This window comes from Hibiscus syriacus, unplaced genomic scaffold (assembly GCF_006381635.1).
Source record: "Hibiscus syriacus cultivar Baekdansim isolate YM2019G1 unplaced genomic scaffold, ASM638163v2 tig00110430_pilon, whole genome shotgun sequence".
NCBI lineage: Eukaryota > Viridiplantae > Streptophyta > Magnoliopsida > Malvales > Malvaceae > Hibiscus > Hibiscus syriacus.
In genome coordinates this window covers 2088115-2099090 of record NW_024062734.1, presented here as the reverse complement: position 1 = coordinate 2099090, position 10976 = coordinate 2088115, and the positions used below count along the sequence as shown (strand labels likewise).

Below are 10976 nucleotides of genomic sequence, written 5' to 3'. Positions count from 1 at the left end.
TACAAAGCATACAAGCATTGAAGACTGAGTTTTCTGGTATTTAGATCATGTTAAATCCATCTGGAAAGGAAAGCATTGGCTAGTGTACCTATAACTCTGGCAGATCCAATGAGCAAGTGTCTGCTTCGGGAGTACCCAGCGGGGTTCGGAGACCAGCATGGAAGCCTAAATTAGATGGAGAAAGTGCTAATGCGAACCTCTGAACTGAAGATACAATGCTGCGGGCATACTGTTGGGCCATGGATGCTACGTGTTCTTGCATGTGACTCTCAAAGACAAATTGAAACGCTATGGTCATCACAGATCTCATACAGCCAGAATTAGCGGAGTATTCATTAGATGCTTTAGTTCCAGCTTGTCCAATCTCAAGGGCCGAAGCAAAGTCAAGAGTGCGATTTGGACTAGAGGCTTCCTGTATCAGTTTCCGGTGCAAAATAAGGAACTCACACAAAAAAAGAAGGCTGGAAAATTAGCAAAAAAAATACCATTTTTTAACATGAAAATGCCAACCTTCCCAAAACCAAGAGGAATGATGCGAAAACCAGAAGGCAAAAGAGGTGCATCATCAGCAAAAGAAGCATCAGTTAGAGCAAATATAAGCTCAGCACAGGTGCCCATGGCATTTTCATCCATTCCACTGCGTAGCTATAAAACAATACCACGGAAAATTAAGCAAGAAGACAATCCAAAACGAAGAAGAAGATCTACGAAAGGTTTTTTGCACTCCAAATGACTATAAGAGAGTAAAGTAAATATAAGAATTCTTACTTGCAAGAGAAAAATATCTCTTGGCATTATTGCATCTTCAGGACAATGTGTAATCCCCTCCAACTTAATGACCTCTAAGCACTAAAAATAACATTAAAAGAATTTGCAAATGTTAATAAAATTGAAAGTTGAAACTAATAGTATGATAACATCACACAATTCTTTTAAGTGAAATAAAACTTGGTACTTACCTCTTCGTGCTCGATGGTATGCACCAGCGGAAGTATGACTTGACCACCGAAACCTCCTAATTGAGACCCTGGTAAGCTACACGGACCAACTTTAATAGCTGCAGCAGAGTAGGCATCAATGCTAGTGTCTGCCCATTTTGATCTGTGTTCCCGTAGAAAACGGAGAAGAACTGCGGGTGGTATGTTCTAAAAGGGAAACAACGGTGGAAAAGGAAAAAAAATCATGAATCATATAAAGACTAGATATGATAAAATGATTTGCAACTATGCAGATGTTATAGAATAACATTCAGAAAATATCATGCTTAAAAATTCAGTCCCCTTGAGCTAGCGAAAAGCAATATTAACAAGCATGAAGAAGATAACAAACATTGGAATAACATCATGTAACAGTAAGTATAATGGCATCGTAGCCACAACACGAACACAAGAAAACATAAGCTATGAACAATATGTAAACCATGTCATATACTTCGCAAAACCGCTCCCATTAGCCATGAAGACTTAAACATTGGAAGCATCCCAACCTGTAAGAGCATTGATGCCTTTGCACATAAGACCGTATTGCTGTCAAATGAAAACCCATTTGCAAAGGAAAGGTTGAGGCTCATCAGCTTGTCAGGAGATGAATTTACGAGGATAGTAATGTCATCGATGCCATCATTTTCCATCATTGACCACCCCTCATCAGTGAAACCGTTGACAGCCTCATTAAAACTCCTGTAAGGAATCATCCACCAAATTATAAATAGCATATGAATTTTAGCAGACATAAAGCACATGACAATATATACTTGGAAACTAACCTGCTTAACCTCTGGCTAATTGCACGAAAGGCTGCTGGTCGACAACCCCAACCAGTTGAATTAGACTGAGAAACTTCATGAGCTATCTGCCTCAGTTGTCGTAGAGCCTAAAAGAAAATCAGAACTTAGATGCCATTTCTTTTATAAAACCTACAACCCTAGGAACTTAAGTAGAAGAGCCTTCCTCTATACAATTTCATATGCTTGTGATGGGAACAAAAAAATAAAAAGGCAGCAACAATTAATATGCTAACAGAACAAACAATTTGTCTTTTGAGCGAGAATTGTTGATGATTCATAAAGCGGGCGCAACACTTCTGGCACACCCCATGTCTGGTTGGCAATAAACAATCCAAAATAAGTATACATGTCATATGGTTTAAAACCGTTGAAGACGGAGTTTAAAACCGTTGAAGGCGGGTTACAGACAACAGTTATACCTCCAAATCCATATGATCAACAATGTGTATGATTGAACCACTTGAGAACATTTCAGCTCTAACAAAATGCTGCACCGTTGGCATTGTAGGCCCATTTTGAGTATTTTTTTAGGGACCTCTCACAGACCTAGCCATTGTTGAAAACCACAATGAAAACAAGCTTCATTGATAAGATTAAAAGGATGTGCATACGCGTAATTTAATGTCTAATATCCAACATGAAGCCGCTAAAGCATATTTGGGCACATGATGAACCAAAAATCGGAATAGTTCTTAAACCACATACCACAAGGCTTCCATCTTCTAGAGCAGAAGTGTAATGCAAAAACCAGAAGTCGCGAGCAGGTGCCAAAGTTGTTGGTGCATACAGCTTTACAAACCATCAGCAATTCAAAGAATTCAATAAAAATTCAGCATAAAAGTCTGACAACTACAACACGTTAAAGAGCACTGACCTGCATGTACAGCAGCTCAATGGTTCCACCATTGGCAGTAGGCAGCACATTTAGAACATCTACAGCTCGGCAATCGTGGAACCATGAAAGCCTATCCTTGAGGAGTTCCGCAACCTGAAAGGGACATAGTAATTGAAATACAAACTTCAGATTCAAAATGATGAAGCTGCAGTAGGCTACAAAAACAAAGTAGACTTACCCTTGAAGGTTCAAGACCCACAAGGCCGCAAGCACGTGCTGCCACTCCTGTGCAACCATGAGTGATAGCAACGATTCCTATGGAATTCGGACCAGGCTGTTCAAGTAAAAAAAAAAGGATGATGACAAGGGTTTAAAAGTCAAAAGTTTCTGCTTAATTTTACATTCTATGTCATACTTCTATGTCATAATTTGTGGTTATACTTCTATGTCATAATTTTACATTCTAACCTAGTCAAAAAGATTAGTAATTTTCAACAACAAAACAACAAGTTACCTTCATTCCAGGCATTTGGACCCACTCAACAGCAGTTCCAGTGGCCTTTGAAAGAAACTCTGCTAAAGTCTCTTCTGCAATGGATTCTTTCAAACTACAACGAAACTGAACGAATATACTAAACTGAACCAAAGTTTGCAAATGTCACATAAACCAACCAAAAAGAACCAAGGAAAAATGAAGGGTTTTATAGTTGTTGGTCTCTCTATCTTCTTTGAGTTACTTCATAGCTTGAAAATGAAAGTGACAGAAATGAGAGGGGGTTAGATTCTACTAAGTTTTCATCATCAGTACATGAAGTAATACAGATATGGATTCTTTAACCCTAGCTAGTGAAATGTTAAGGAAAGATAAGAGAGAAGGATAAACACCCAGACAAAGGAAACGATACCCTGATTGGGGATAGAGAAAACCTTGGACCTTGCTTTTTTTAGCACTATTCTCAGGACAGCCCCAAACACCAAGAAAAAAATCTCGTAATATCTTTCGAGATCAGAGCTTCCTATTACATAAAAATACTGATCTGATTCAACCAACCATTTTTCTCCCCCTCCAAACACAGCTAAAAAGATCAAAATAAAAAAGGCTTTCTCCTTGGACCGAGTTACCAGTTCCACTCAGCCAGATTCTAAGTCACCATTTCGGAAATGACCCGAATCGTCCCTAACCTCTGAAAAATGTTTTTCTATCTTCCTGAGGACTCAATCACCAAAAACCAGAGCTTTGCTTTACGCCATGAGAACTTCACAAACCCAATAAAAAGGCGGGGACAGTAGTGTTTTGTTAATGCGTGTGTATGTTTTTTTTTTTTTTGCTTTTGAGAGTTATTTTAAGGGTAAAGTACAAAGATAGTCTCCTGACTGTAAGATAATATTTTTTGATTTCTTAATTATTAAAAATTACAAAATAATCTCTTAATTATATGGAGTTACTTTGTTGAGATCATCGATTATTAAAAGTTATAAAATGATCACCTAACTATTTAATATGCTCAAACTCTATTCTTTTTTAGAAAAAAAATTAATGGCAGCCTGAGTTGAACGTTAACTTGATTAATAAGATATGATAAAATTTGATATCATATCTTAATCAACATGTTAAGGTCTAGCTCAAACGATCTTTAATATTTTAATGAAAATAATTTGAAACATAATAAATAGTCGAGTGACAATTTTATAACTTTTAATAGTTGAGAGACTTCACAAATCAACTCTTAATAATTAAGAAATTATTTTATAACTTTTAATAATCGATAGACTTTATAAAATAGTATCTTATAGTTAGATGATCATGTATTTATCTTTTTTATTATTTTAACTTATTTTTTTTATACGTTCAAAGGGTTCTCATTGGCTCATCGTTATTGGGCTTTGGCTTCTTCCCCACTGTTAAACGGAGAAGAGAGAGAGAGTCTTCCACTTCACTGTGCAGAGTGCAGACCAATTGGAAGATTAAATATTTTATTTTTATAAATAATAAGATTCTAACAATACCATTACCAGGTGCATAAAAGAGTTTATGATTTCCACGTAATCTCATGTTAGTATTTATTTTATTTTATAAATAATATTTTTTGACACTAAAGTATTTATAGGAATAAATTAATCTGTAATCTATATTTTAAAAATGTTAAAAGATAATTAAACTGCATAATTAATTTTTATTTCAACTGTTAATTTAAAAAAATTATTGTCCTCCTACCAAAATCAAACGGAATATTCCAATCATGGAAATATATAAAGGATGACTACATTTTCATCCTAAGTTTTTGTGCCATCTTTTCAATGAAAAAGTTTAGTTTTAATGTAATAATTTTATGAACATAAATTGTTCTTGTAAGAAAAAGGATGACTACACTTTAATATTGTAATAATTTATGTTAGTGTTATACCTTTTGTAACTTCATACGAGTTTCGTTTTAAAATCATTTATTATATATAACATATCATTTTCTCATAACGTATAATAATTTAAATTTATATTTCTAAATATTATATCTCATCTGTATGATCGATACTGTTGAGTCCCCATTTGAATCTAATATGAAGATTAGGGATAGGTATAGGTCAGGTTTCGGTCAACCTTACCCGACTAAAAAATTTGACATCCTTCACCCGACCCGACCCGATTCCGACCCGATTTTTTGAGATAAAATCTGAATCCGATCTTACCCGACCCGAAATAATAAAAAAATATTTTTTTTATTTAATAAAAATAGTGAGTTAATTAAAAATAATAATATATAGAAAGATATTATCGTAATTATTCTTAAATATATAAGATAAAGTTATAATTTTTCTCTGGTCGGGTATTTTTCATCCTAAACTCGAATCCGACCCGACCTGAACATAACATTTAAAAAAAACTCGACCCTACCCGACTCAATACCAATTTTTTTATAAAAAAAAATCCAATCAGATAGGGTCGGATTCGGATTCTATGCCCATTCCTATGAAAGATACTGCTGAGCTGGAAGGAAATGGTGAGCTGCAACATTCAGTTGAGGAGGTCCAAGAATTGCGCAAAGGTCGAAGAGAGAGGAGGGCCCTAAAGGCACTAACGGATTTTGCAAGGTTCTAAATGTTCAGTTAATAAAACAGAATACTTTGTAAATAGTGGAGGCATGAAAAAACTATTGATATTTTCCTTTCCAATCTATAAGACTCTCTCTTCTATCTAAATTTTCTTTGTCAATTCTCTGCACTATTTGTGAGTTGCTAGTTACAACATCATCTTATGAACGGATGATCAATATGTTATCATCGAACATTCAAAATACGTAACATGACATATTAAAGATAAAAAGAAGACTATTTTTATCTCTCTAAATCGACTTCTGTCTCATTTACACTTAGACCGACTAGTGACTCCTCACCTAAATCAAAGGAGATAAATCACTATCGGTCAGCTAAACTTTCATATTTCTCATTGTTTGAACCATCATTAATTGTTACATTAACAATTGTATATCAACATTGGTGCGATGTGCGTAAACTAACAACCAAAAAAACTAATCATGATAAGAAAATTCATACATGTAAAATTATATTTAAACTCTGAGCCGTGAAATAGACTAGTATATGGAAGGAATCTACCCCTAAGTCTAGCGGAGTACCTTACATGAAAATAGTAGTAAGATGTGATTGAAGGTGAGAATCAACCATGGGCACACAAGAAAAACATAAAATTAATATGCAAGCATTGTACTAAGTAAAGGATGGTATGAGATAAATGAAGAGCATTATCCAAGGAAGATACCAGTTCAAATAAGCACAATATAGACACATACAATGACGAATCTAGAAATTTAAGAATATGGATTCATATTTTTAATATTCATTTTTTTTAAATAATGGGTATGCAATTTTTTTAATTGTTTTCTTTTTCCTTAACACATTAAAGTAAATTTAACATTTTTTTAAAATATTGAAGATGCACTTGATCCCTAGTGGACTTTGGTGCATCCGTCCTAGGACACATACAAGCTTAATTCGGCTTAGAATAACGCAAGACAAAACATAAAACTTCAACTACATATCAAGAAGTTCCCGCATAACTCTATAGAAAGATATGCGGATAACATGACGATAATTATGAGTAGTATGAGTATGTTATAAATATATGTAAATATATAGTAGTGTAGAAGTGTTATTGGAGGTTAAGATGGATCCATTGATTGCATAGTTAATATATATCGATCGTATAAATTTAATTAGATAGGTCATACGCTTGTAATTGAAATATAATTAAATTCATCGTTTAATATTCAATTTGAAAAATAAAATTTTAAGAACTTAACGTGTATAAATATTATAATTGTAATCGAAAATTAATCTCTTTTAGCTTTTGAATTCAAAAACTTTACATATTTAGTCCACAACTTATTAATTCTTGAATTTGTTAATTTTTTATCTTTTTATTCTTTTTCAAATATAATGGTTAAACTATTCAAACTTTTAAAACCTTTAATTCAAATTATAATACATATTTTAAATACACATCCTTTCAAATATTATAATGGTAGTTATACCAATTAAATTAAAATTTAATCAATGTTTTTATCATTTTAACGATACAACACAACGATATTATTCCATATTATATAATCTCAATGTTTCATTTTATTAAAAAGATAAGAAGTTTAAATGCATAAATTAATATGGTTATAAACAAATTTAGGGATTAAGTTGAAAAAATCTAACAAGTTTGGGGGGTACAAGTTACTTTATCATTACTTTATAGTAATGAAAGAGAAGGGGAAGAAAGGGCCTCTGCGTTGCATTTAGGGATGGCAACTCAACCCGAATCGGACGGTTCCGACCCGATTCGACCCGATCGGGTCGGATTTTTTTTAAAAAATTCGGATTCGGGTCGGATCGGGTCGGGGTTTTTTTAAATGCACTGTTCGGGTCGGGTCGGGTTTAGGGTAAAAAAAATCCGACCCGACCCGACCCGAAAAATATATATAATTTTATCTTATATATATTTAGGGATAATTACAATAATATCCCTCCATATATACTTTTTTTCAATTAAGTCACTGTTTTTATTGAATTAAATTTTTTTTTTATTATTTCGGGTCGGGTCGGGTCGGGTGAAACATTAATTTTGTCGGGTCGGGTCGGGTCACGGGTGAAGAACCCTTTCTTCTAGGGTCGGGTAGGGTGGCCCAAAAACCCGACCCGACCCGACCCGACCCATTGCCATCCCTAGTTGCATTACATGGAACACAGAGGACACAACGATGAGGTTTCTGCATGCGTCTCGATTTCTGAAGCTTGCTCCTCACTTTATTTATTATTTATATTTAATATAACTGCACCCCTATTTTTTATTTTTAAAATATATAAATAATCAAACAATTACTTTTTATTACGAATAAATAATTTTCCTATTTAAGGAAATTTGGAAGGTCGTGAATTTATTATCATATAAAATACATTGATTGTTGTCTGTTGATATCTATTTATGATTTTTTTACTTAAAGAAGGAATTGTTATTTTATTATCTACGTAAAATGTGATACATAAATTATACGTAATTGTAATAAGAATGGTTAATGCAATTATAAATTAAGCATAAATATATAATTTTAATATTAAAAAATAAAAAAATATAAAGAACATGAGTAATTAATCCTGGTCGAATGCTAACCTGATCTTTAAGAGAATCTTGAAGCTGAGAGATGCTACTTATCTTTTATTTGTACTAGCACTTACGAGAATGGATTTGTTGAAGATCAGTTGTATATGGGAGGATCGACGGGTTAGGGAGGTTAGAGTAATTTGACATAAACTTATCTGGTTCTTTGGTCATATCCCTAAATATGATTGTTGTTACATGGATGGTCACTCTTGGAAGATTTCCCACTCTTGATGATGGAGATGACAGATGAATTCTTTGTGCAAGTGCTTTGGAGATTAGGAATCACTTATTGCTTGATTGTCATTTTGCAAAGATTATTTGGAGGAGTATCTTGGAAATGTGTGACTTGCGTAGAAGGGTTATACGATGAGAAGAGGAGTTGGCTTGGGCGATACGGAAGTCTCTTTCTAATCGCTATCCTAAAGCTTGTTTGGAATGGCTATATATAGGAACAGAGGAATTACAGGCAGCTTAAAGGTCAGACTCGGGATGTTGTGGATGTTCTAATAGTTATTAAGAAAGTGATACAAATTAAACTTTGGAGGAAAAACATCGATAGGGTAAACTTGGTTAATTTTACATCTACGATGTTTGGGGAATTCACTGTTAAGAACTTCTTACTTAAGGTTCTTTTTTGACTGTAACAAAATTTTACTTCTTTAGTGTAATATACAAGATTTTTTTTTTTAAAAAAAGTCAATCTAAATTAACCTCGAATGTGGTTTTAAATACATTAGTAATTTGTATGGTAAATTGAGTCATTTTACATTTTCTTATTATGCATATAAAATATATTTTAGTTTTACCTAAAATCAATAGTAATTACATTGCTTAAATGAAATATAATTAAAGCAAATGAAGATAATTATTTAATTTCTCTTATAGATATGTAATTTTTTTATTTTTTTATTTTTATTTTTGTAAATATTAGTTTGGGACATTTATTTGATTATATTATGTTATTTGGTGTTGATGCTGGGATTTTGGGGGACAAATTGGATGCTAGCAGTTAGCTGTTGGCCATGTCGTTGGATGTGTCCCCTACTCTCTCCTTGTCCTTTTGCAATTATTTAACTCGTAATGCAACATATGATTTTTTTAATTTATATTTGTTAATATTACAACTTATGAGAGAATGTAAATTAGAGTGTTTTTTATTATGTGATATTTTTTATTTATAGATAATGAGAAATTATGTAATTCACAATTTAAGAAAAATAGGGTAAATGACATATTTAGTATCTAAATTATTACTTTTGTTAATTTTGGTATCAAAACTTTATTTTTTTAAAAATTATACCTAACGTTTAGTTTATGTTTCAAATGTGTATTGTGTCATTAAAAAATTAACATAATTGTTGATATGATATATTTTTTTCAATTTTGACGTGACATTACCTTATAGTGACACGTTAACATCCCCGTTAAATTTGTAACGACGATGTACCAAAATGAAATTTAAACTAAAAGTTCGGTATGATTTTGAAACAAAATAAAGTTTTAGTACCAAAATGTACAATATTAATAGTTTAGATACTAAATATATAATTTTTTCAAAAAGAATGTGTTAACTTAAACAATTATGTCATTATTATAATGATTAACGATAGTTTTCGTCTATAAAAAATATATTATTTTTCTTCTTTTAAGGACCACATTAGATATAAATTAAATTCATGGACTATAATTAGTTTTTTTACAAGTTTGAGAATCTTAAGAACTATTAAACTTGAATGAAATGATAAAAAAAAAATATTTATGAATATTATTCTAATTAAATGAATACCAAAGTTAGTGGAGATAAAACCGAACATTTTTGCTTGAATAATAGTGTTATGAAAAAAATTGCTTATATATGGTGTAGTAGAAATAATTTTTTTGAACTAGGATCTTTATTATAATACTCAATAAAACTCGTTAATATTATACGACAACTTCTGAAAGTTGTCAGGATTACACAGTGATTTTAAGAAATCGTCACCCGATAGGATTACATGACAACTTTCCTATATATGCAATGCAGAGGAATATGATTTTGGACAGAAATCATCGTATAATCTTGACAACTTCTAGAAATCATAGTATAATCATGACCACTTCTATCAAAAACTGTAGTAAAGAGTATGTTAAAAAAAATCACTCTATTATTCCAGTAAATTTGTTGGTAAAAATGTATATACTATATATATAGGGGAAAGGGGAAAAATTATTGGAAGTGTCAACTTTGATAGTTAAATTTCCAGTTAGAATTGATAATATACAACTAATTCAAAACTAAAGGAACAAGTTGGTGATCAGTGGGATTATGAGTCATAATAATTGCTTAGGACAGATGCTAGATCTTGCATTAGTTGAAGGTCGGTGTAATGAATCTCATCTCTCCCATGATTTATTGGAAGATTTTGCTCCATCAATGAATCAATCTCCTTCAATCCAGTTAGCTTCCATGACTGCAATATCGATTCATTTGGTGCAACTTGTAGGCTGCACCATCAACAAAACCTTCCAAATCATGACCGATCACTCCTACTCCCCCTGCCTCAGCATTAAAAGCACCATCCAAGTAGTTGGTTAATATTGGGCCACGCTTCTCCTCAGGGCTTGGAAGGAGTAATCATCATCACTATCGCGGTCCATCACGCTCACAGTAGTTTAGGTCATCACCTTCACTATCACTACCATGCTATTGCTCGTAT

The 10976-nt window shown here is 32.6% G+C and overlaps 1 protein-coding gene and 1 long non-coding RNA gene across 2 annotated transcripts; both read right to left on the bottom strand.

Annotated features, from left to right (window-relative positions):
- Positions 1 to 88: 88 nt before the first annotated feature.
- LOC120125355 (homeobox-leucine zipper protein ATHB-15-like) lies at positions 89 to 1693 on the bottom strand. Its single transcript, XM_039143786.1, has 5 exons — positions 1487 to 1693; positions 960 to 1145; positions 769 to 849; positions 511 to 645; positions 89 to 412 (listed from the first exon to the last, which is right to left on the bottom strand). The coding sequence occupies exons 1-5, from the start codon at positions 1691 to 1693 to the stop codon at positions 89 to 91; spliced, it is 933 nt and encodes a 310-aa protein (XP_038999717.1).
- Positions 1694 to 1795: 102 nt separating this feature from the next.
- LOC120125202 lies at positions 1796 to 2301 on the bottom strand. Its single transcript, XR_005516349.1, has 3 exons — positions 2206 to 2301; positions 2025 to 2098; positions 1796 to 1872 (listed from the first exon to the last, which is right to left on the bottom strand). It is a non-coding gene; the product is annotated as an uncharacterized LOC120125202 (long non-coding RNA).
- Positions 2302 to 10976: the final 8675 nt, after the last annotated feature.

What these genes read in the sequence shown, in the direction of transcription:
- LOC120125355 (XM_039143786.1), bottom strand. Translation starts at nt 1,693, where the DNA reads ATGATTCCTTACAGGAGTTTTAATGAGGCTGTCAACGGTTTCACTGAT. An exon ending in AGGCATCAATGCTCTTACAG is followed by an intron (nt 1,146 to 1,486) that starts GTTGGGATGCTT and finishes TTTCCCTTTTAG; the next exon opens with AACATACCACCCGCAGTTCT. An exon ending in GAGATATTTTTCTCTTGCAA is followed by an intron (nt 646 to 768) that starts GTAAGAATTCTT and finishes ATTGTTTTATAG; the next exon opens with CTACGCAGTGGAATGGATGA.